Source organism: Penicillium cinerascens, assembly GCF_028974065.1.
Source record: "Penicillium cinerascens strain IBT 15544 chromosome Unknown contig_16_segment0_segment0, whole genome shotgun sequence".
NCBI lineage: Eukaryota > Fungi > Ascomycota > Eurotiomycetes > Eurotiales > Aspergillaceae > Penicillium > Penicillium cinerascens.
The window spans coordinates 3,034,855-3,059,249 of record NW_026695286.1 but is presented as its reverse complement, the minus strand read 5'-3'; the positions used below and the strand labels follow the sequence as shown (position 1 = coordinate 3,059,249).

Below are 24,395 nucleotides of genomic sequence, written 5' to 3'. Positions count from 1 at the left end.
AGAAAATATCCATCCACAGTGATGTTTGCCGTTCTGCTGTCGAAATTCAGGTTGACGGATGGATACGTCCAATCCCCCTCAGGAATGCCCGACGGGGTTATGCTGGCAGGGTTGATCCAGTACTCATTCCTTTCGAGGCTACTGCACGAGTCCATATTTGCATTGAACGAAACTGGTTCCCGATCCAGAAAAAGCCCCCCATTGTCGGCGGTGAGATTGTATGGAGCCTTTGAAGTCGATGAGAGCAAAAATTGAAAATGTCAGCAACGTAAGTGCTATTCCAGACCATTCCTTCTGTAATCACGGTGTCATTTGAAAACGAGTATACGATTCTAATAATCAGAGTCAGCGAATGTCTCATCCTTTCGGAGAAAAGGTACTGAAGCACTTGCGGTGATGATTCCAATGTACCGTCCAAAGATGGGTTAGACGTATACATCAAGTCTCAGATACCATTTATTCCTGCGGGAAAATATCCGCCCAAGAGTAGAAAAGTCGAAGCCAGGATCCCAAAAGGTGAGATATATATTCACAGGATTGGCGCCAACATTGTACTGTCCGCGCTCGGTGATGGCAAGAGCTGATGGGAAGGACGCTGTGAATGTCTTGTTTCTCAGGCTCGGACATAGTGTGTCATTGAGATATTTCCATCCGACCTCGGGAATTAGTTCAATTTGCGCCGTCGCATTAAAGTACCTAGAACGATCAGATTTTTTGGAACTGAGAGAAACATATGTTGAACGTACGATCCAACCCACGCGTAGAGAGGACCAAGCCCCGTAACATTCAGCGGATAAAATGGAAACGAAGGATTCTAAATTGGTGGTACCTTTGCCGAAACGACAGTAAGGGCTAAAGTCAAAAGCCAGAGGATTGAATCCCATCGCATGTTTTGGATGGCAAGATATCGAAGATCGGAGACAAAATGCTAAGCTTTGGACAGGCTTTTTTGGTCTGGGAATTGACTAAGAAAGCCAAGCGGGATGGGCGCAAGCGAATATAAGACGGACAGCATCTACAGCACATCAATACCGGATCAGATGAACATGCGCATAGCTGGTGTGCTAGCGGAGGGTAATGCTACGAAAACAGGGGATAGTCCAGCGACAGGCCTTCGTCGCTTCAATAATCTCGGCTAACGTTGCATTGGTTAACGGACGAAGCGAAAAGTGGCTGAGTACTAATAGCGTGGAGTGGAAAACGGATGCTGTAAAAAGTCAAGTCACTCGTACACGCAATAGTAAGACAATCAAATTGCCGCACAGAGTCCTCGGTCGCGCCTGAGCCATATACAGTACTGAATGTAACCCTGTAGCCACTATGATCACAAGCGGCTACGCTAAAACATGTGTAGAGTTGGGGGGGGGGAAGGGGGCAGTTTTAGATGCTCCATGGAGCGGTAACTTCCCGCCTAGACAGGGGTTATACTGAGTGACCCATCTCCTTTGTGTTTTGTGTAGTAATTTGGTATACAGCTGGGCCAAGGAGATGTTACAAATGGGCCTCAATACTTTATTCTCTTAGTCCTTCTAAATCTCCTCCTGAATTTTTTTAGACGTCTTTCTAGATATCTTTTGATTCCATTTTCCAAGGTACCTTTCTAAACGTCTTTTTTAAACCTCCCGGACAGATAGCTATGACCGCCTCATTAGACCCACTTACAATATCTTCCCATCACCACCCTCGTAGTCAGCGAAAGTCGAGAGTTACATAAAGCCTCCTCTCACCGGTTGTTCTCCTACTGTACGTGCACTGATCACCCAACAAGCTTCTACCAAGGCCCACTTTTTCGCTCGCCCCAATCTCCACTCAGACTTCGACGACCCCAATGATCCCAATGTGCCACCGATAGAGCGACGGTGAGGTTACGTGACAGCCGTGTTTTTGTGCAAGTCAGAGCTGCCGCTGAATGAACTCAACGATCTGTTCTATTCCCTCCGGCTGCTTTATCCAGTGGCCTCCTGCCTCTGCGCCGGCGAATTCTTGCCATTCCGCAGATATGCCGACATCCTGTAGAATGTGTAGTGCCCGGCGAAACAATCTGACAGACACGCGTCGGTCATCTGCGCCATGGCTCAGGAATACTGGCGTCGATAGCACGGAAATGTCAGTATCTTCAGTAACTTGATGGACGTCGGGACCGGCAATGGTGTCGAGGAATAGCTTCGATAGCTGGAGTCGCTTGTCAAGCCTACTAGATTCACTCAAAAGCGTAGTGCCGCTGATCGAGTATTGCCGAAGCAATTTCTCTGCTTGCTGGCGTTGAATCAAAGTCTCTGCCGGTTCAGCAAAAGGCAGCCAGCCACAGAATCCTACAACTCCCCCGAGAGGTCCTTTGATGCGGCCTGGTGCGCAAAGGAAGGTCCACAATGCAGTCGCCATCCCCTGGCTGATGCCTCCGAGAAAGACGCGTCTTGGATCACCAACGAGCTCTATTTCATCATTCAGGATATCTAGGATCTTCAAGACGGACTCTCTAAGGCCTTCCACTTGGAGTTCTGGTTGTGTGTCGGGGTCCGTTAGAGAGTAGACATCAAACCAGGACTGCTCTTGCTCTTGAGACATAGTGCTGAAACGAATGTCTGAGCTTGGAAATACCCAGCGGAAGTTGGGAAAGCTGTCGGGTAAATTCTTCATCTGCGAGGTGACAGACCAAAACAGCTGCTCGCAAAACTCGGCGCCGTTGCCCCCACGTCCATGTAACATGATGAAGGTATGTGTATGTTGGCCCTGTAGAGGGTAGATGTAAGGCTTATCGGGCTCCATCTCTTCGGAGTTTAGACGATAGCCACGACAAAAAGATGGTTTGGAGATAGAAGAAAGGAAATATGGCGGGGTGTGGGCCGCGTCAGCAAAGTATTTGAATCTAACTAATCCTGGGTTGCGGCCATAAAGAGGCTCTTGTCGGGGGGTGCAACGGTGATCTACGTCCTGAAAAATGCTTAATGTAAACAAGCTCAATTCTAGAGTACCTCACTATTCGATTCAATAGCAGCTTAATAGCGAATTACTAAAGCGAAGGTTGCCAAGTCAAAATTGGGCCATATGTCGGATTAGTCATGTGACGTCAAGCGCGTTTGTTTACGTTCCAACGCCCAAACATCAAATCACCGCATCACCTCGACGACTCCTCCCTTCGACTCGACTCGACTCGACAGACCTTCCTACCACCTACTCCCTCGCAATTCATTCCGTCTTACATCTCATTTTCAACAATGGCGGTTCGCCGCTCCGCTCGCCTTCGTAGCGTCAGCGCTCAACCTGAGGTAAGTAGCCCAGCAACGCCCGTGATAAAAGGGGTCCGAGACGTGACCGTGGTTGGTGTCAATTTCCTCTAACACCACCTGATATCAGACACAGGAGAATTCCCTTCAACCCGATTCGATTTCTCGTCTTACGTCTCTCGAGGAACGCGACGAGATGCCCCGCGATGTTTACCCTACCGTCCACACCCCCATGACCAAGAAGACTCACCAGAAGACTCCAATCACCGCCGCGAAGATGGCTGAGGCACGTACTCCTACCACCGGCTCTGCTGCTTGTCCATCTCGCTCGGAGATGCACCCCAGCAAAGCACAGCAGAGCACAACTAAACAGGCCGACTCCGGTCTGATCCTTGGCTTCAACCCAATCAAGAAAGACGCCAATGGTAACCCAATTGGTGCGCTTGACAACACTCCTTCAAAGTCCAAGGCTTCTCCAGCTCCCTCCCAGTTTGGCACTCCTGGTTACGAGTTCAAGTTTGGCCAGGACTCTGAACTTAGCGAGGAAGCCAAGAGGCTTATGGAGAGTGTTCGAGGCGAAGTCACACGCATCAAGTCGCAGATTATTTTCGACAAATCTAAGCAGAGCGAGGGGAGTCATCAATCTGGGCAGAGCCATGGGGACCGGAAGATTGCGATGCCCAAAGGCAAGGCGAGCCGGTTCAGTGATGTGCATATGGCCGAGTTCAAGAAGATGGATTCCATTGCCGGTCATGCCTCTTCTTTCCGGGCCACGCCTGGTCGCTTCCAGCCCGTCACCACTACCAAATCTCTGAAGCGAACCAAGTCCAAGGCCCAGCTTGACGAACCTGACGCTCCGGCTTCATCCCTTCCGCGATCTCCATCGAAGTCCTCTGCCTTCTCAACCTCACCTTCTGCTACCACCAAGCGTGCCAAGCACAACTCTTCCGAAGACACATCGACCAGTCGTCCTCAACCCTCGAAGCTTCCCGCTCGGAAGCCTGCTGGCCCTCGTCCCCGCGCAGCTATCCGCAGTTCCCTCATGACCCCGACTAGAGCATCCATGGCACGCTCCACGTCGACCAGCATCAAGGCCCCCAAGACAACGTTGATACCCTCATTGGCACGGTCTCCTTCTACCAAGGCTGTGACGTCTCCCCGAACTCCGCAAACTGATTTCAACCCGAGGATCAAGGGCAACTTTCCCAGCTTCAGCAACCTCAAGTCTATCCTGCGCAGACGCCAGCCTTTGTTTTCTTGTGATCCAAGCAAGATCGCTTCTGGCACTCACATAGCTGCTCCCGACTTCAACCCGGATTTGCTCCTGGCCAACGGTGAATTGACCGACTCGGCACCGACCCCATCTCCCAAGAAGCATGTCGAGTTCACTCCAAGCGTCAAGTCGCGCTACGAGCTTTCCCATTCGCCTTCTCGGTCCAAGATCCCTACCACTCCCTCTCGCTCCAACATGTCTGAGGTCGTTTACCCTACCCTCCCTGCCCTCACTCCCGAGCATAACGCCGCTTCGACGAAACCACACCCTTCTCCGCCCAGATCACCCAGCATTCGCCACGTCCGCAAGTCCGATGCAGATGAGAAGGGGCCTGGTTATCCTGAACTTCCGGTTGTGGCCCACGGCATTGCCCATGGAATCGGCAACAAGAAGAGGCATCGGGATGAAGTTGACGACGAGTCGAACGCTGATAGCGAAAATGTGCCACCGGCTGATGCGCGGACTGAGGAGCGTGGCATCAAGCGCTTGAAGGCGAACCCTCCCACTACCAGCCCTGTCAAGAACCGCCCTATCAAAACTCCCAGCCGCTCCATCTCTGGACGCTTGAGCACTCCTACCAGTGCAACTGCCAGTGCGAAGCAAAAGTCTCGTGGCGTACTCAGTCTGAGTCGTTTGAACATGCTCTCCAAGCCGAAAAGCCGCACTGGTGCTTAAGTATGATATGGCTAGAACACGTCGGACGTGTTGGAGCAAGAATCAAGAGTCAATCTGCTTCTGAAGACCTTTCAGCGAGCATTTCAATCTCAATTCTTGAGTTTCGATCCCTCATTGTCTTTTTTTTCACACTTTGCCTGCGGTCGTTTAGCTTTGACTGACGCCGCTCGCCTTTTCTTCTTTTACGTGTATCTAATTCTGTTCTCCGGGGTTTCATTTACCCAGCCCTTTCCCCCCCCTTCTTTCGGTGTCTGATCTTTTCTTTCACTTTTCCGTTCGACATATTTGTCCTCGCTCTGCGGACTGTTTGGCGGATATCTTTGGCGCCTGGGATGCATCAACAGGTTGTTTTTCCTCGGGGCGCGATCACGGTGTTTGTATTTTTTATCTGGAGCTTTCATCTCTTGCTTGAAGTATCCATTGCCTCTGTTCCCCGCGCTCTCAAACGGTATTATCATCTTTTCACTCGAGGCTTGTGCTTTTGTGGCTTGATCCGATGTTGTGGCAAAGCGTTGGAGAATGAATAAGGTGGTGTGACTTCGCGGCTTGGCTGTTTTTCTAGGCTCGTTTTATGAACTAATGACTTAAGACTGTCTGCTCTTCGGTTTCCTGGTCTTTGTAGTATGCGCGAGTAATCTTCATCGAATGCGAACATAGCATGCTCTAATATTGTATTAAGAGTAAATACAGCAGGACGAAGAAGATATTGTAAGTGGGCCTAATTAGGTGGCAATAACTATCTGTCCGGGAGTTTTGAAAAAGACTTTAAGATACCTTAGAACATGGAATCAAAAGATATCTAGAGAGAAGTTTATAGAAAGAAATACACAAGACGAGATTTGGAAGCAGTAAGAGAATAAAATATTGGAGCCCATTTGCAATATCTCTTTGGTCCGGCTGTACACCCTCGGTACCAGCAGCGCTCCTCCTGTAAGTACATTTTCGATCGTACGAGCCAGTAACTCCTTCACTGTGCCAGATACTATATTTTCTGTGGGCTATAGCCAAATCAGCATCGAGGTGAAGATGGAATTAAACAGGGATCTTACTGTTTTGCCTCATTAAGCTTGTCACTTCTATAAAAGTCAAGCCAGGCAGTCCAGCCCGAAGAGCCCAATCGACAGGCAAGCTAAAAAGAAGGAAGAAGTCTCAATTAGGCCCTAATAAACTAAAACATGAAGTTGACACAATATAAATCATCCTAAACTTGTTCTCAAGTTAATCAGTAAATTGAGAGCATTTGAAAGAATGCCTATTTTAGGTATACTAACCTGTACATCTATTGTATTATCAACTGCTTATACAGTATTTTTGTATAATAGAATAGCCTCATTAAGTTTAGTAGCTGTACGTTTCATGACTCTTTTCTATAATCAAATTCAGGTGAATAACGAGAACTTTATTTAACATCCTTACCCAGTAATCTACCTCCTTTACCTTTAGGCTTGTTAACCTCTCAATTATTAGTACTAGTACTAGAATAATAGTAAGAATAACTATTAGGTGCCGATGATCATGACACATAGTAATGTGGGAGAGACCGAGATCGCGTCGAAGGGCTCATTTAACCACTCTTGGGCACTCCTCCGGAAACATCCAGCTTCTTGCAGCCTAACGTAAAAAACAAACAGGCAAAGAGGCATGCAAACAGACAATCCTCCTCCAAGTGGCCTACAGTCCCAAGACTACCATATGTCCTGGTCACACCAATATTATCACAGCGATGACAAAAGTGATCCAGATTGTTTGCCTTGGAGGACCAGTGTGAACATCCACAACCCACGATCGGCCATGGATCGTGGTAGTTGTGTCGTTTGACATCTTGGGAAGCTTGAGGGCGAGTTTAAGAAGTAATGGCGAGTAGTCAAGGTTTGGTGAGGAAGTTAGAGGGAGAGAGAAAGGGAAAGCCAGAGCGCTGGAGCAAGAGCAAGAGCAAGAGTAGAGTGAAACTATAAGCGTTTAGATAGAGAAGAGACTAACAGGAAGTGAAATCTACAGTGAAAGCACCAAAGTGAAAGCGTGAGAGGCATCTCCTCTATCTACATGCAAGTATAATACGTCGTGGGGGCAAAGGCAAGCTAGAAATACATAAGGGGTCGAAGAGAAGGATAAAAAGAAACCAAAATGGGAGAAAAAGCAGATAACCACCCTTTAAAATTTCCGAGGCAAATACAATATTAGTCGCTGATGCACAAGATAAACCCCATCTGTAAAAGGAAATTGAAAAGCATAGGACATAAAGGAGACAATCATGAGGTAGGAAGGTTGGATAGGAAGATGAGTAGAAAGATGGGTAGAAAGACGGGTAGAAAGATGGGTAGAAAGATGGGTAGGAGGGAATGAGGATCAAGGGAAGTAAAGAGCCTTCATGACCCGTCCAGGTGCTGAGTTGGGCAAACGAGATCAATTGTTCATCGTCTCCAGGAATGAATCCAGGTTGTATTCCTCCTGGTACTGGCGATCATCCCAGAGCTCGCCTAAGTCATCAAGCCAGCCCTTCTTGCCCTTCTCCTTGACTTCGCCGTCGATATCGACCATGTCGACTTCGTTGCCAGCCTGATCGCCCGGTTTCTCGGCTGATTCTGCCGTTTCGCCGAGATTAAAGAGGTCAAGTAATTGGTCCGTGTCCATTGTACCCAAGCCCGCATTTTGTTGATTGACCACTGTGGAGGCGACATCAATCTTGAATCGTTGCAGACTGCAGAAAAATTGGTGTGAGCGGCTGTGAAGTGGCACTTGGTAGGGATGGGTATAGGTGGAACTTACTTCAAGATCTTCTCCTCCAGAGTACCTCTCGTGATCAGGCGGTACACGTTAACGACCTTCTTCTGGCCGATACGATGAGCGCGGTCCATGGCCTGGATATCCTTTTGGGGATTCCAGTCATGCTCGACAAAAATGACGGTGTCTGCTCCTGTCAGGTTGAGACCCAACCCACCGACGCTGGTGGTAAGAAGGAGCACGTCATAACTGGGATCAGTGTTGAAGCGATTGACAATGTCTTGACGCTTGGTAGCCTCAACACCACCATCCAGACGCAGGTATTGGACAGATGGAAGCAACTTCTTGAGGACATCGTTTTGCACAATATCCAACATCTCCTTCATCTGACAGAAGACAAGAGCGCGATGCGGGCTAACGTAGCTTGCACCTGTATCCAACTCGCCCTCAGCCGAGTGATCCAGACCAATACCGCAGTCAACGAGCAGGTCACGCAGGGCAGTGAGCTTGGGAGCATGCGAGACATCCCTGATATTAGAGCGCTTGTTTGTCAGGAAGGTCTGGACTTCGTTGTACTGCTTGTGGCCTTCTTTGACGACCAGTGCAGGCGAATTGCACAAACGACGCATATACTGCAGAGCTTGGAAGATGTGCTCCTTGTCGGAACGCTCTGCACTGCCCACCTTCTCTTGTAGCTCCTTCTGCTCCTTCTTGCTAAAGTCTTCAAAGAGCTTCTTCTGAAGGTCACTGGGGTCGCAGTAGTAGTTTTGAATGATCTTAGGAGGCAAGTCATTTAATACCTCTTCCTTCAGACGACGGAGCAGGAATGGCAACACCTGCTTGTGTAGGGCTTCGATCGCCAAAGCGCCCGCCTCCTGCTCCTTGGACGAGGATTTACTGAAGCGGCTGGCGGCAATGGGCTTGGCGAACCGGTCCAAGAAGACCTTCTCGCTGCCAAGGAATCCAGGCATCAAGAAGTCAAACAGAGACCAAAGCTCAAGCACATTGTTCTGAATAGGCGTACCAGAAAGGATCAGGCGGTGGTTGCTGAGCAGCCGCTTGACAGAAGTCGTGATTTTTGCCTTGGGGTTCTTGATCAGATGACCTTCATCAAGAACGCAGTAGTTCCAGTTGATTGAATTGAGCACATCGTTGTCATTACGGCAGACGTCGTAGGACGTCACGACCACATCCGACGTGGCGATTTGGGCCTGGAGCCTTGCTCGCTCCGCCGGGGGACCGACGTACGCAATGCAATTGAGGAATGGGGCATACTGCTTGACTTCTTGCTGCCAGTGTCCAGAGAGTGAAGGGGGGCAGATAATCAAGGACGGAAGCTTGCGGGAATCCGGAGCCTGGCTCTTGGCGAACTCTTCCGCTCGTATGTGGTGATCACTAGCGACGATGCAAATGGTTTGAAGAGTCTTACCAAGTCCCATGTCGTCGCAAAGAATACCGTGGAGATTATACCGGTTGAGGAATGCAAGCCAATTGACACCATCTTGCTGGTAAGGTCGTAGCTCAGCCTTGATAGCGACCGGGATTTCGAACGGCTCCACCTTGCGCGCGTCCAGCATCTGAGACATAAACTTCCTCTCCCGGTCACGACCCTTGAGCAGCTCTTCAGAGAAACCAGGGGGATCGGGAATACCGGCCTCGAGAGGCACCAGCTTCACGAGGGTTGCGAATGAAGTAGTTGCCAAAAGACGGACATCATTGTCAGAGTCACTCATGCGACCCAGCACGGGAACCACGAGGAAGATGACATAGGGCAGAATTCCATCTTCCATCACATGGATCAGATGGTAAATGCACTCAATGGCTCCTTGTCGGTGGTGAACATCCAACTGGTGATTGATTGTTGGCAACACTTTCTCCACCAACATCGTCATGCCGTCCACAGTGATAACGCTGCAAATAGTAGCGAAGCATTTCGCCGCGGCATAGCGAATCACGGAGAGACGACATTGCATGGCCTTGGCAATAATGGGCATGAGACCAATAATCCATGGATACAGGCCAGGATCGAACTTCGGAAGAAGAGCCCGCAAGGTAGACAGTCCATCGACGACTTCCTGACCAAGTTCGGTCTCTGGGTTGGTGATATCGTCGGGCAGGTCGCCCTCAAGGGCAGTCTTCAGTGGTCGCTCAACCAATGATGCAAGGTTGGGCACCTTCTCCAGGAGCTCAGGACCGAACTTGACGGTCAACTGCTCCAGCGCGTCCTTAGCGCCCCGTCGCATGATTCTGGCTTCCTTAGCCTCCCGCTCGAATTTGGCTGCATCAGGGTGGTCTCGTCGGTCCTCTTCCTTGCGCAGCGACAAGATCGATTGCTCCAGTTGAGCATTGTGGGAGAATTCGGGTGTCTCGGAGGTGTCCACGCAGCAGTATTTGACCAAGTTTCCAATAATCTTGTCCACTGGTCCACGCTTGGTGGCCGTTGTATAGTGCTCAATGAGGCTTGCTACCGCCGTCGCGGAGCGTTGCTGGAGCTCGACATTCTCTTCCTTCTTGACGCTATCCATCATGGCCTTGATGATGTGGCCAGGCCGCTTGGGAATGTCTCGCAGAGCAACCAAGGCACCTGCAGCGGCGGCCAGGACGCGCATGTCCCGCTGTTCTCTCATCAGGCTCGCCTCGTCGACAGCAGATTGCGCCGTCGCACGGGTGTCAGTCAAAACTTGAGTGGCAGTGATCCGCTGCGCTGGGGTCAGGTTCTTTTTCAAGCGATCAAAGTCGGCGCCAACGATCCTCTCAGCATCTGCCAGGGAGAATGCGTTGGGGCCCGCCTCCGCATCGCCCTGGACAACAACAGCCAATGTGGGCAGTCTTGCAGGCGGCACATGTGCATGATCCCGGAAAGTATTAAGCAACGAGTGGCACTGTGCGCGAGCGACATGAAGATAGCAGGAAATATCCGAGTACCATGACGGACGTTCGCCTTCGACGATTGGACGAAGCTTCTCGCATAGGGATGAAGTGTGCCTGCTTTCTGGTCCAGAAAGACGAGCATATTCTTCCATGACCATGGCTGAGGCAAGCTGAGATGTCGAGGCTGGAAGGTTGAGACCATCCAGAACCTCCGGCCAAAAGCTTTGAAGTCCATGCTTATCCCAAACACTCAACAACTCGCCGAGCGCCTTTGCAGCAAAAATCTTGGATCTTAGCATCGTGTCTGCGCCGACGAGATCGATGTCTCCAGATAACATGTGCCCGTCCACATTGTGAGCTGAGGGTGGCGGCGGCGCTGTTTCTTTCTTCTCCGACTTGCGTCTGCGACCGGGTTTAGAAAGTTCGCCGCCAGGAGTGGGAGCAGGGGGTGAAGATTTGGCAGAAGGCGGGGCAGCGGTGGCGGCGAATGGTACGCCAGAGGGCTTGATGAAGAGTGTAGCACTCATGGGAATAGGGTAACGAGGAACACCGAACGGGCCGAGGGTTAAAGTGACAAGAGGCTGAACAGAGCTCGGAAGCTCCGGGTCGGAGGTAAAAGAGCCACGATTGTCAATTGCTTTCAAGAGTTCAGACCACACTTGGAGAGACAGTTTGAGGACACCCTCGTTGCGCTCCACCAGGAGATTCTGGAAGATCAAACGAAGAGCCTTGCCATCCACCCAGTCTGTGCTGCCCTCCCCCTCTAGCTTCAAAAAGGTCATGAGAGCACGGAGAACAGCGGAACGAACGCTCGTAATGGTGTGTCTCAGGAACGGATACAGGCGAGGAACCAGTTTACCGAATGAAGCTTCTGGGTCGTCTGCGGCGTTCGCCTTCATTGCGTCCAGGACTTGGTTGAAGGTACACAACTTTGCTAGGAGGTCCATGACGGATCCAGTACTGGCGCTGAGATCGTCCTGTAGGTTGGAAAGACAGTCCCAAACAATGTTCATGAGCAGGCCAAGAGTAGGAGTCCGTGATGTTACAAACTCCTCCGCGATGGGGACAAGTGTTGCGGCGCTGACAGCCCGTACATCGTCGTCGAAGTCAGCCAGACCCTTCATAACAGCCTCCAGAACGCCATCCATCATGCCGGAGTCTTTGATCAGCAGATCTTTTCGCACTGCAACTAGGTACCGCAAGCCGATCATACCGCCATGGCAGACTTCCCATACTGGCCGTTCAAGACCAAGATCAGTCTGCATGATGATACGGTAAAGGCATCGGTAAACCTGGCGAACGGACTTCGGCGACAAATGGGATAAAAGAGCACCAAGGGTCTGGCCGACGGTTTCCCGAATTGGAGCAACGACATTGTCTGAAATGTAGTCACCAAAGCGGTCCAGCATGAGGACAGAAAGTAACCGGCATGCAAGGTCATTCAGCCACCGGCGGTTCAGGGCGTCGTTTTCCTCTCTGCTTTTGCCTTCCCTCCGGCCAGCTGCTGGGCCCTGGACCCTAATCACCTCACGGAGAGCCATCGCTGCGCCATGTCTAACCTCCCAGTTGGAATCGAATATATCCATGGTCAAGAATTCGCACATGCATTCCAGGGGCCATCCGGAGCCTTGGTCGACAAGTTCGGGTTGAATAATGGGTTTTTCCGGAGCGATGGGACCTTTGAATTCCGTGACAAGTTTTGAGTCATCGTCTTCCGCATTTGGTTCGAGCGAGAAATAATCAGGTTTGGCATCGCCATTTTGTTCGTCGCCGTTTTCGGTTTTCACAGGATGGGGGGTGGCCACAGGAGTGGTGACGTTCTCCGACACCCGTCGTGAAGACAGGTCTACCACGCGGACTTTGTTGGCGCCCATCTTTGCATTCTGCTTGTTTTTCCGCTTGAGTTGATTCAATTGCCGTTTACTCAGTCCCAATTCATCCTTCACGGCATCGCCGGGCGAAGATGGTCGCCGAGCTGCCAGATCCTGTAAGCTGTTTTCACGAGAGATGGGCGCAATTATAGTTTCTTTCTTCGGAGCTGGTGTTTCTGGCTTGGGAGCCGGCTCGCTGATATTAATCGGTTCTTCCTCCACGTACTCACCGGCCAGACCCAGCCGGCCCGTCAGAGTCTTCTTCTGATGTTGGAGGCGTGCAGCCGGGTCCATCGAAGCCAGCGAGTATTCATACTCTTTTCCGGCGCTACCTAGTAGCCGCTTGCCGTACTTCAAGATGGAGGCGATGTCCAGCGTGTCGAGGCGGAGGAACCCATCAACTGTAGGGGTAGGATCTTCCGGCTTGGTCTCGGACTTGATCTCCACGTCATCTTCATCTGCTGCAGATTTGATCTGTTGACCATCTTCTTCATTTGGGTCGTATACGTCTGCATTCGAGACGATCAGGCCGATGGCTCGGGCGGCAGCAGTTCTAGTATCCCAGGATTTTGACCGGAGATAGGGGAGAATCCGACCCAGTAGGTTGAAGAGCTCATCCGGATGCTGCTTCTGTACATCTCCGAGTTGCTGAGCAGCGGTATTCCGAATTAATTGAGTGCTGCCAGTCTCGAGTAACCTGCAATGATCATTAGTATCATGAAAAGGGACATGGTAAGCTACAGTACTCACGTGACCAGGCGGTCAAGACTAGGCAATGGGTCAGTTTCACGTGACAGACGCGTGATTATTGGGCGAGGGTACTTACCGGGAGGTCATGGCGGGCCGTCACTCTGATGCCGAGTGAACAGCACCGCCCGAATTAGTTGAGAAAACAGAGAAAGGGAAGCAAAGAACGCGACCATTCGTATCACAAACGTTGACGCGAGGGATGCCCGTCCGAAATTGAAAAACGCCCAACACCACCGAGAGAGGACCCGAGGCTGAGTCAGCAGGGAAGGATTAGATTCAGTACACAAGAGCAGATTCGAGGTCACGCAGGCGGGTTTATATCATTGGGGGCTTCTGCCCGGCGCGCCGGCCCATGTTTGGGTGTGTGCCGCTAGCCCCGTTCCGGTTTAGCGTGCATTGACCCCCACTCGCGAGTTTTTCAGATCACGTGCACCGCTTCCGCAGATATGATTCTGTGGCTTTGGGCTGTAAGGAGTCTAGATTATTCTGACTGTGATATGATCCTTGACCAGAAGGGCCCTAGCTGATGAACTGTCGTGTTTATAAACCCTCTTGGTTTCACTAAGGCGTAGTTCTGGAGTGGCGCCAAGACATGCCAGATGGCCTCATCAGACTCGAGGATTCCCACGATGATCCTAGGGATCGCCCGAGTATGTAGTCGATTGCAACGGCTAACATGCTGCAGCTTCATCATCGATTCACTTTCATTTTTATGATCAGCTGGAAGTGAGGTGGCAAATAAAATAAAAATCTACCGATAGCCACGTCTCCCGTGCAAATGGGCCGGAACTATATATCTCCATCTGAGGTATTAAACTTCGTCAGTCGTGCGTACATATCTACGGGTATCCTATCTCAAATCGCCCGTTTGGGCACATTTTGAGAAATCTTCCAATCTTCGAAGTAATCAATGATGCGAACTTGACATTTCAATCTTGAAATGAACGATCTCCAATCAAACCCACCGATTCCCAGATTGTGATGCCAAGTACAAATATCGAAATTCAACAGGTGACTTGATGACAAGACCGCCTGTCGTATGGCCTTCGAGAAGCACTCCAATCAAATTTCGAGGTCGGCCAGGCTCTTCTTTCAGTACAAGTTAGCCCTGGAGTCCTACTAGATTGGAGTTCAAGCCCGGATGGCATCGCCTGTCATGTAACTGGAGTATCATTTTCAAACACAAGGCCTTATGGCCAATAAACTAAGCGTTTCTATACAGTCACGGGCTCCCGGCAGAATGATCCGGGGCAGCCACAAGGATCACGCCTATTGAAGCAAAAGAAACACTGCGCCCTGGATTTATTCCCATATCGCCTTTCATTGTTGCCCAAGCTGGCTCAGAACCGCGGTAGACTCTTCCTCCTTTCCAAGCAGACCCAGGCTGCGGATCTGCTCGGCTTTGGGTTCATTCTCACGGGGGTGAGCGGCCTCGGCCTTGCGGTAGGCGGCTTGCATCTTCATCGTGCGGAGAGCCTAGATTTCCAAGTCACATTGTCAGATATTTTCTCCAATGACTCGGGAATCAAACCCTCTCGAGCCAGCGTCTGACCAAAGGCAAAACGTACCTCTTTCCGGTGGTGGAGGCACTCGTAGTAATCTTCAAGAGCTGGGGTGCACTGTTTCTTGCCGGTCTCACCCTCGCCGGAGTTTACCGCGTAGCATCCAAGAACTTCCTGCCAGAAGGGATAGCAGCGGCCGGGACCTAGAAAGAGTAAAAGCGAGTCAGCAAATCAGCCAGGGTCGATCACTGGAGGAGGGGCCTGGTCTGCGCGAGATCTCACGCGGGAGAAGACACCCCCGCGGACCAGCCCAACGTCCCAGGAAACAAGACAGTGAGACACGTACCGCCCTTGAGACCGAAGCCGGAAGCCATTGTCGAGGGAAGAGAGAGGAATTGGCAGAGTGGTGAGCTGAGAGGCAGCAAGAAAGTGGTGAAGTTGCCGGCGGATGCGACGCATTCCCTGTCGTTCCCGACCTGGTCCGTGCGCCTCGCCGTATGCGACTTGGGTTGACGTCGCTAGTATGAGGACACCTTACCCTCACTTTCCTTCCGCTCGACCGCCATGGCGCCTCTGGAAGGGCTGTCGGATGCTCATGCGATTCTATTAGCGACCCGTCTATGTGCAAGCGGCGAAGTGACCGACCTTTTTGCTTTGCGTGCGCGACATCCCCATTGTTTTCCGCTCGAACGTCTCCTACGCATCATCTTGACATTCCTGCCCGAGAGCACCGAGCCCTCTTTATATGTTCCTGTGCTCCAAGGGCTGATCAGTGGCTCTTCTTCCGTGCCCTCAGACCGAGATATTGATACCTCTGCGGTTAGAGGCCTGTCCGAAGCAGCAGCGAGGAAGCGTGTGGCCAAGCTCAGACTACTGCCACTGAAGCGCGACGGAGAGGAAGAAGAAGTGGAAGCATCAGATGCCCTGACTCAGTTCATCATCCACCGAGCGCATCTCATTGACATCGAAACTTCCCTCCAACCCCTCATCCTCGACCTGGTCCTTCCCTTCTACCCACACTCCCCGGTTATTCGAACATGGCTGATCTCAAGCCTACTGCCGGCACTTCGACTCAATTACGAATATTATCCGGACCGCGACGAGACACTATCACTGGAGACTCTGGAGTTGATGGATGACCGGGCGGCGGTCAACATTCTATTGTCTATTAGCGGTTCTGTCAGAACCAACATGGATCTGGTCAACAACCTGAGAGGGCTAATTGGCCCTTGGCTATATGGTAGCAATCGCTCCAAGCGTCGGAGACTCAATGAAGCTACTCGACGAAACTCGATCTCTTACATCCAAGGCACACCTAAACCGGAGCCCACTGAAATGGCCGGATGGGAATATGTGAATGAATGGCTCTTGTCACGGAGCCTTGTGGATCACGACAGTGTCGTGAACGCTTTTACGAACTGGAATGGCCCCGAAGACAAGGACTTGGGAGGATACGAAGACACAGATATGGAGATACCATCGGACAAAGCGAAGGAATTGCGCTCACGGTACTGCCAGTCGGGTCTAGCTGTGGTCTACGCCCATGCGGACTCGTCAAAAGCGGCCATTGAAGGGTCATGCCAAGTGCTGGATCGAGTTGCCAGGTTACTTGGCCTTGAGGAGTGCTCATATCTGGATTCTTCCCTGTCGGCTCTTCCATCGGTGGACTATGATACAAAGTTGATTTCCTCAACGTCTCGGGTCTCTCTATTACAGAATTCTCTCCTTGCCCAAGATAACCCTTTGACACAACCTTCGCCATCTTCGATTTCTTTCCTGAGCGCGGTGCTCCTCTCTCTTCGCATTTTGACCGGTCTCGGCCATCTTGTTCCATGCCGACTCGTGGCGAACATTAGCTTGCATAGCACCGAGGAGATGCAAATGGTGGAGCTGAAAAACTTGGTGGCTTCGGCTGTCAAGCAACCTCGATCGAAGTTGGAGTGGCAGGAGGTACGACAACAACTGCTTTGGCTTCGCGATTGGCAGTCAGAGCAGTCAGACAATGGCTGGGATGAGCCATCGACCCACCAGGGCCTTTTCTGGAGAATCCCGCGAGATAAAATTGAGACGGAGATCCTAAAAGCTCTACTCGGTGCTCAAGGTTAGACACCAATCCCTCATGGTTTGTACTCAATGCTAATCCTTCTTAGAATACCAACTGGCAGTGGATCTATACACTCAGCCAGAAGCGGCGCCTTTAAACAGGAAGCAGGTGGAAGATGCCATTGTCCAGGCTATTTTCGCGGCCTACGACAACGCCAGCAACGGCAATCGGACCCGCGGTGGAATGAAGAGAGCTTACGACATGTGAGTTCCGGCGAGAGCCAATATCTGACTCGATAACTAACGAATCTTACAGCCTGCAAGCCTTCCAGCGGCACTTCCCAGATTCTGTGTCCCTCAAACAGATCAACTCACTTATAGCCGCGACGCACGTACTGTCATTTTACGCATTAACCCTTCAACACGGCGTCCCATTCCAACCGGTCAGCATCCGCGTGCACCACGACCCTCTTTCCTTGGTCGAGAAAGTCCTCGACCAAAATGCCAAAAGCTACACTAAACTCGACGACCTCCTCTCCATCGGTCGTAACCTCGTTTCCGCTGGACTATCCACCGAGCTAGCATCCAACGAAGCCGAACACCAAACATCCCAGGAGCCTCTCTCCGAACAAGACGCCCTAATTACAGCCGAGCGCCGCATCACCTCCCTCGCCATATCCTCCGCTCTAGCCTCCAACGACTTCGGCACAGCCTACTCCTACATCCTCACCCGGCTGACACCACCATCCCTTCTCTCAACCTCATCTCCCCTCCTCAATACCCCAAGCGTCCCAGACGACATCTCCTGGCGCGCCGTATACAACGCAGGCCGCTATCGTTCAACAACACCCAACCCCTCCACCCCCCTCCAATCCCAAATCAGCCACCTTTCCCAGCGTATGGAACTCCTCTCTCTAGCTCTCGCCCTAGTTCCATCCCCAGACCCACTCCCGGAAATCCTCGGCGCCTGGCGCCGCTGCGACGAAGAGATGACATCCCTCCGCGCACGCGAGCAAACGGAAGAAGACGCCTGGGACACAAAGGGTGACACTATATCGAGCGTACCTGGTGGATTTGGACCCTCCGACTCAGAGCGCGACGCCTTCGACACGGAGCAGCAGCGCGCGGCTCGGCGGGCCCGCGCCCGCGCCGCGATGCCGCATTCGCACCCGCACGAGGCGCCCATGGGGTTGTTTGAGGTTGCGCGTGGCGCGGCCATAGCGTTGCATAAGAATGCTTTCCCGTTGCGGGCTGCAGCTGCAGCTAGGCGTGGGGGTGAGTCTGTTGATGATGAGAGACCGCTTTCGCCCGAGGGCGAGGGACGGGTAAGGAAGAGGGATATGGTTAGCAATATGGTGACGGGTGGGTTGGCGAGTGGGATTGGGTGGGTGCTTGGTGCTGACCCGGTGAATCGGTAGTTGTGTAGTGGAGATGGGGGATGTATGTAGGTAGCTGTATATCATGCTAGCGATGACTATATTAGCAAGTCTTTTACTTTCACATCTTATTTAGGATGGGTCCTCTTATTTGAGCTTCCTGATGTCTTTGCTCTATAACAGCGCATGGACAATTTTATCTACAGAAAGAAGCCGACTAGATCTACAAGCCGAGCGAACACTAGATAAATGCGCTGGTATTAAGTACCTACGTACAGGATTTCCTCTGCCACTTCTTGGCATTCCCTTTCCCTTTAGTGCTCAGATCTGCTCACTGAGCACTGAGCAGAAATGAGCACGCACGAGCTATGCTGCTGCGGCGGGACATTTTAAGTTGAGCAGATGCGATAATGTGGATCGACGAGATAAAGCTTGATTGAACGATAATGTCCGGGTTTGGCGGAGTCGATCAATTCCTACATTGTTACATGAAACCCCCTCATCCTATATCACTGTTTGACTTGTTGACAACCTATCCTACAATAAGGCCAGCATATCAGTGACAGACCTTATTTAAGAACAGCTTTGCAAGACTACTCTACAAACCCGAGCCCGTGTAAGGCCTCGCGGACTATGATACGGTACGGTTACTCGTCCAGCTTGAGGGCCGATTGCGGTATGTATAACTGATACAAACCAACTTACCAGTTCACAGGAGCAGTGCGTAACACATTGTACCTAATTCACATCCTTAGATTACTCCGAGAATGACAATGGCATCAGATTCTTTGTCTGGGACGTTTTCTTAAGTACTACGTAGTTTTTTAGCAATGTTATTAACGTTTCTGAGATCTAGCGTTGGTTTAACTATATATCATGATACTCAAAGACCAGTGCCCTCTGTAGAAACGATGCAGTTTCGTTTACGTATCTGTGTCGACTGTACTGCAACTATGCAGTGATGCTTAAGCTTCGCTATCAGACAGGCTACAGGTCCAGGAAGACTGATGTTACTGCACACTAGTGAAGTACATGCTTGGACATGCAGCATTGTTTCCTGTGATTCCAAAGGGCGGTCAGTTCCAAGATCGGACTGTGTACAGGTGGGGTATTATGTTCTTCTTGCTCCTTGCAGCTTGCAGCTCGCAGATTCGTTGTTTCTGCAACTGTCTCTAGTCGAAAATCAGGTGTGGGGGCTTCCAATATCGTATGATATGGCGAGCCAAGCCGCGCTGTATGGTCAGTCCTCCACAGGCAAGAATCCTCACCATCTTTTGACCCTTTGACCAAGGAACTCCTGATTAGACCCTTGAAGCAAACCCAAAGGAAAGAAAATAAACGCTATGGCAATCGAACAAAACATTGTGAGCATTGTCGGGGCTACTGGTATGATACCCACTTCTTTTTTCTATAAATCTTTTTACTCACCCTTACCCAGGGGCCCAGGGTGGCTCTGTTGCTCGGTCTCTGAAGCAAAACCCTCATTTCGAGGTCCGGTGCATCACCCGAGACACGAATTCCCCGGGAGCCAAGGCACTCATGAATGAGGGTTTCAATGTGATCAAAGCTGATGGAGCAAATGCGGAGGAAATGGAACGGGCATTGGCGGGCAGCTGGGGGGCATTCATTAATGTGGCTACCGAGGTACGGCCTTCGTCAAAGATCAAAGGGAAACAAGCAACTGATAGGTCTCCCAGGGTCAAGAATTCGACATTGCTGTTGCTCTACAAAGATCAATCCTGTCAAGCGCCGCAGCTGCCGGCGTAAAACATGTTGTCTTCAGCTCTGCGCCTGACGCTCGAAAGCTGACCGCGGGACGTGCGCCCGTCCCTAACTTAGATGTAAAGGCACAGGCAGCAGAATGGGGCGATGCCTGTCCCGTCTTTGAGACCTTTACACCAGTTATGCTTTCGTGGTATCTTGAGAACTTTGAACATCCCATCCTTGCCGAGCTCCTGGGGGGGTTCCCCATCCACGAAGACCAGGACGGGTACCTCAGCTGTCGGGTGCCGCTATGGGGAGGCGAGGAGGAAGTCCCATTCATCAGTGTGAAAGATGATTTTGGAGACTTAGTTCACGGCGTCTTCCTCAATCCTGTACGGTGGAATCGCGCTGTGATCCAGTGTAATGGAGAGCTGATGTCGTGGGCGGATATGGTGCAGGCCTATGTTGCTGGTAAAAACTCCTCCTTCTGCGGCCTCCTCGCCACCAATCAATTGAAAGGAACTCAAAAGACAGCTAATGGGATTATAGTGACCGGTAAGAAAGCTCGATTCATGCCCTACATCCCCGCAGAGGAGATGCCGACCTTTGAGTGTGGGGGAATTCAGGATCTGTTCATCTACAGCCAACTACGAGGGGGCGATTACTACGGCAATGGGCCCAGTGAGACTAGGACTGCTTGTCAACTGAAGCGGGATGCATGGAAGGCAAAGGGCAGGAAGGGACGAGAGACTATGATGACTGTCAGGGAGTACTTTGAGCGTCTACATGTTTCCTAAAGGTTGTCCCTATCAATGATTGTGCATCGGCGAATATCCACCCGCTAGTATTGTATCTAGTAGCAGTAGCAGCAGCAATGATCAATTGACCTGGTAAATTTCGCTTAAATCCATGCTAGTATTCAGGTTTTGTCCATCTGCTAGCACCATGTTTACCAACATCATTACTGTTGAACTTCCACAGTGTAGAATATCTGGCGGTTGTCGGGGGAGGCGATCTCGGCAAGGTAAATGCCAGGGACTTCCCCAATCAGATCTTTCATTTCGCTTTGCGTCCACCATCTTCCTGCCAATCGAGTCACTCGACTCTCAACGAGCTCTCGGCGGCCATCTTCCTGTACTTTCCATACTTCAAATTGGAACGTCGAGATGCCAACTGTGCCCTCTTCCGTAATCCCAGTCAAAGTATTCCGATAGATGAGGTTCGGAAAATGTTGACTCTCATACTCAACGGCACCCTTTCCGGAGGCCTCAGTATCGTAGTAATGCAGATCATCCACAGATTCTCGATTGGTGACCGAGATACAGGCTCGACCTATACCCGGCCTAAGCGACATTTCGAGTCCACGCAGGAACTTGTGCCCTTCCTCCGGTGTGGTGAGGTGTAGAATTCCACCATCAGCAAACATAATCAGGTCAACCTTCCCGTGGAAGCCCCGGGCGCACACAACGCTGTCCAGATCCACCGCCGAAGCGCATACCCACTCGACATGCCCCACCCCGGTGAGGTCGCGCGTCTGAGCTGCCCGATTGACCATATCCTGGGATAAATCGAAACCCAGGAATGTCACCTTGGAGAGATCTATGCCGTTTTTCAATGCCTTCTGTGCAAGACCGTGCAGAGCTCGACCGGTCCCGGTGCCCACATCGATGACAACAAGCGCATCGGGGTCCTGGAATTTGGCGCGTTTGCGGTCTCGGATTTGCATCAGCTCCGCAGAAAAGATCTCAATGTCTTTGAAGAAGGAACCCTCTTGTGCGCAGATGAGGTCATAGTGCTCTGCAAGGTAAGGTGAGGAGTAGAAATCCAGAGGTTCGTCGGTGCCCAGAGAGCCCATCGTGTCAAGCTGTGAGAAGATAACTCTATAAAACTGGTTGATTCCGCCAACTGATATTTAAGCAACGCCTACTGAAAATACAATCGGTATGCCAAGCTTACGTGTTGAATGCGACCCCCCCTTGCAGAACGGGAGGCGAGTAGTTCCTCAGGAGATCTACTTCCTGGTCCTCTTGCATCGAAGGGGTCGACATTTGCTCAGGATACATAATTCATGCTCAAGCCGGCGAATATATAATCCAAAACCGAGCCGAGCTTCTTTGTCACTATTTGAATCTTCACCTCCTCAGCCGCGCTTTGTAAACCACCATGTGGATGAGTCTCAGCCCGGCGGCTCTGGCCATTGCTTTTGGCCTCTACCTGGGGGTCCCCTGGAAGGAGGGATGCCGTTGCCAACCTCATGAGCCATGCTGGCCTTCATCTGCGGCCTGGGATACACTAAACCATACGCTGGATGGCAATTTGATTGCATTGAAGCCGTCAGGGCATGCCTGTTTTCCAGATGACCAGACTTCAGAGACGTGCCAGGAGCTGGTGAAGAATTTCTATAACACAACCTGGCGCGTGCGGAATCCCGGTAGGTTCTCTCTGGCTACTACGCCGATTTGCTTACTGATGATTTAAAGCTACCTTGCAAGTCGTCAACTGGGAGTACAGCCTCCCCAAAGAGGAAGCTTGCCATGTCAACTCCGATGGCAAGACAGACTCGTGCGGTCAGGGCCGAGTGCCTCTCTACTCAGCCTCTGTCCAGTCTGTCTCGCAAGTCCAGGAAGTTGTCCGATTTGTGGCTACCCATAACATTCGTCTCGCCATTCGGAATACCGGGCATGATCTTGCCGGCCGATCTACATCTCCAGATTCTTTGCAGCTTATGACATCGGCACTCAATGGATATCAGTTTATTGATGCATTTCAGCCAGCCGCCCCCTGGGGCCAGCAAGTCCCATCAGAGGGGCCAGCAGTTACTGTTGGCGCCGGAATTACCACGGGGGAGCTCTACACCGCTGCAGAAAATGCTGGATACACGGTCGTTGGCGGGAGCTGCAGCACCGTGGGTATTGCCGGAGGCTGGATGCAAGGAGGCGGCTATGGCATCCTCAGCCCATCCAAAGGGCTCGGAGTTGATAACGTTCTGGAGTTCAGCATAGTCACAGCGAATGGTGCACATGTGACGGCCAGCAAGTATCAAAACCAGGAGCTCTTCTGGGCGGTTCGCGGTGGGGGAGGAGGCACGTTTGGAGTTGTCACCAGTGTCACCTTCCGAGCGTATCCAGACGTGCCAGCCACCGTTGCCACTATGAACATCGTGGTTTCGGATGGCGCAGACAAGACATTCTGGCTTGCCGTGAAGGAACATCTGGCTGTCCTTCACAAGTTCATTGGTCTGGGAATTGCCGTTCAGACATTTGCCATGCCTGTATTTCCAATGGGAGGCGCATTACTTAATATCGAAGTATACTTGACTGGCGATAAGTCGGATAGAACAGGGCATGGAATTTTGCAGGACCACCTTGCCCAACTGCAGGAGCTCGGGCTGGAGGTAGCCTATGCGGAGGAGCACTTTGACCGACTCTCCACGTACCTGGCCCGCCCCAAGGGCCTGGACCAGGCGGGAGCATCCATTATGACAGCGTCTAGGCTACTCTCCAAGGACTTGCTGAGCTCTCATGCGGGTGCGGACCGGGTCGTACGGAATCTCCGCCGGCTCACATTCCTCCCCGGTGACGTGCTCAGCCTTGAAGGGATGGTAGGCCGGCAAGCAATGGCGGCCGAGGACCTTGTCGACAGCGCCCTCCACCCAGATTGGCAGCACGCTCTGATGTCTCTAACCCTCGGGCGTGCTTTGCCCCAACATCCGGACTGGGAAGCCTACAAGAGGATTGAGCAGGAGATTTCTGAGACCCAACTGCCTTTACTGAGGGCTATGGAGCCTGGCTCAGGTGGCGCTGGATACCTTGGTATTCCTTTTGCATATGAGCGAGATCCAGCGACGACGTACTGGGGGCCTAATTACGCACGACTGCTAAGTATCAAGCGCCGATGGGACCCACAGGACCTGTTCATCACGCGTCTTGGGGTTGGGAGTGAGGATTGGTATGATGAGGGCATGTGTCGAGTCTCGCATGCCTACGGGAAGATCTCTTCTTTGCTTCAAAGGCTACTACGGATACTATCGTGGAAAGTTATGCCGGGTATGTAGATAGCTTAGTCTGTTTATTTTGTCAACATTTGAACGTTTAGGTATTTTTCTAGTTGCTGATTTTGTGTACTCTCATGACTCTGCTCCCAGGGTTCAATGTGTTCTCTCTATGTAAACACCACCAAGCTATTTTTGCAGGACAATTATAACATTTCGAACAGCATTCGCTTGGTGCTGATCTGTGGAGACGGTGTTCTACACCGTGACGGCAAGGGGCTTGGTCCCACTAACCGCGATCAATTCCAAAGTATGGTTGTACACAGGAAAAGCTGAGAAGACAGACACAATACGTATGTGTATGAGACCACACACATATGCAGGAGACATACCG

The 24,395-nt window shown here is 51.4% G+C and overlaps 8 protein-coding genes across 8 annotated transcripts; 4 read left to right on the top strand and 4 right to left on the bottom strand.

The window, feature by feature from the left end:
• Positions 1 to 1,893: 1,893 nt before the first annotated feature.
• On the bottom strand, positions 1,894 to 2,766 carry N7498_001143 (uncharacterized protein; the record flags this gene model as incomplete). Its single annotated transcript, XM_058448206.1, has 1 exon — positions 1,894 to 2,766. One exon carries the CDS (start codon positions 2,764 to 2,766, stop codon positions 1,894 to 1,896), a length of 873 nt encoding a protein of 290 aa, XP_058313617.1.
• A 449-nt stretch (positions 2,767 to 3,215) lies between these two features.
• N7498_001142 (uncharacterized protein) lies at positions 3,216 to 5,172 on the top strand (the record flags this gene model as incomplete). The annotated part of the gene is made up of 2 exons (XM_058448205.1): positions 3,216 to 3,266; positions 3,355 to 5,172. 2 exons carry the CDS (start codon positions 3,216 to 3,218, stop codon positions 5,170 to 5,172), a joined length of 1,869 nt encoding a protein of 622 aa, XP_058313616.1.
• Positions 5,173 to 7,575: 2,403 nt separating this feature from the next.
• N7498_001141 (DNA-binding ATPase) lies at positions 7,576 to 13,472 on the bottom strand (the record flags this gene model as incomplete). The annotated part of the gene is made up of 4 exons (XM_058448204.1): positions 7,576 to 7,870; positions 7,939 to 13,332; positions 13,386 to 13,403; positions 13,462 to 13,472. The coding sequence occupies 4 exons, from the start codon at positions 13,470 to 13,472 to the stop codon at positions 7,576 to 7,578; spliced, it is 5,718 nt and encodes a 1,905-aa protein (XP_058313615.1).
• Positions 13,473 to 14,700: 1,228 nt separating this feature from the next.
• On the bottom strand, positions 14,701 to 15,405 carry N7498_001140 (uncharacterized protein; the record flags this gene model as incomplete). Its single annotated transcript, XM_058448203.1, has 3 exons — positions 14,701 to 14,861; positions 14,954 to 15,090; positions 15,234 to 15,405. Coding segments are annotated over 3 exons (465 nt in total), but the record flags the coding sequence as incomplete, so codon positions are not given.
• Positions 15,406 to 15,451: 46 nt separating this feature from the next.
• N7498_001139 (secretory pathway Sec39 family protein) lies at positions 15,452 to 18,348 on the top strand (the record flags this gene model as incomplete). The annotated part of the gene is made up of 3 exons (XM_058448202.1): positions 15,452 to 16,988; positions 17,038 to 17,194; positions 17,247 to 18,348. 3 exons carry the CDS (start codon positions 15,452 to 15,454, stop codon positions 18,346 to 18,348), a joined length of 2,796 nt encoding a protein of 931 aa, XP_058313613.1.
• Positions 18,349 to 19,649: 1,301 nt separating this feature from the next.
• Positions 19,650 to 20,807, top strand: N7498_001138 (uncharacterized protein; the record flags this gene model as incomplete). The annotated part of the gene is made up of 3 exons (XM_058448201.1): positions 19,650 to 19,692; positions 19,745 to 19,950; positions 20,004 to 20,807. The coding sequence occupies 3 exons, from the start codon at positions 19,650 to 19,652 to the stop codon at positions 20,805 to 20,807; spliced, it is 1,053 nt and encodes a 350-aa protein (XP_058313612.1).
• A 164-nt stretch (positions 20,808 to 20,971) lies between these two features.
• On the bottom strand, positions 20,972 to 21,865 carry N7498_001137 (class I SAM-dependent methyltransferase; the record flags this gene model as incomplete). The annotated part of the gene is made up of 1 exon (XM_058448200.1): positions 20,972 to 21,865. The coding sequence occupies one exon, from the start codon at positions 21,863 to 21,865 to the stop codon at positions 20,972 to 20,974; it is 894 nt and encodes a 297-aa protein (XP_058313611.1).
• A 308-nt stretch (positions 21,866 to 22,173) lies between these two features.
• On the top strand, positions 22,174 to 24,055 carry N7498_001136 (FAD-binding oxidoreductase; the record flags this gene model as incomplete). Its single annotated transcript, XM_058448199.1, has 2 exons — positions 22,174 to 22,441; positions 22,491 to 24,055. Coding segments are annotated over 2 exons (1,833 nt in total), but the record flags the coding sequence as incomplete, so codon positions are not given.
• Positions 24,056 to 24,395: the final 340 nt, after the last annotated feature.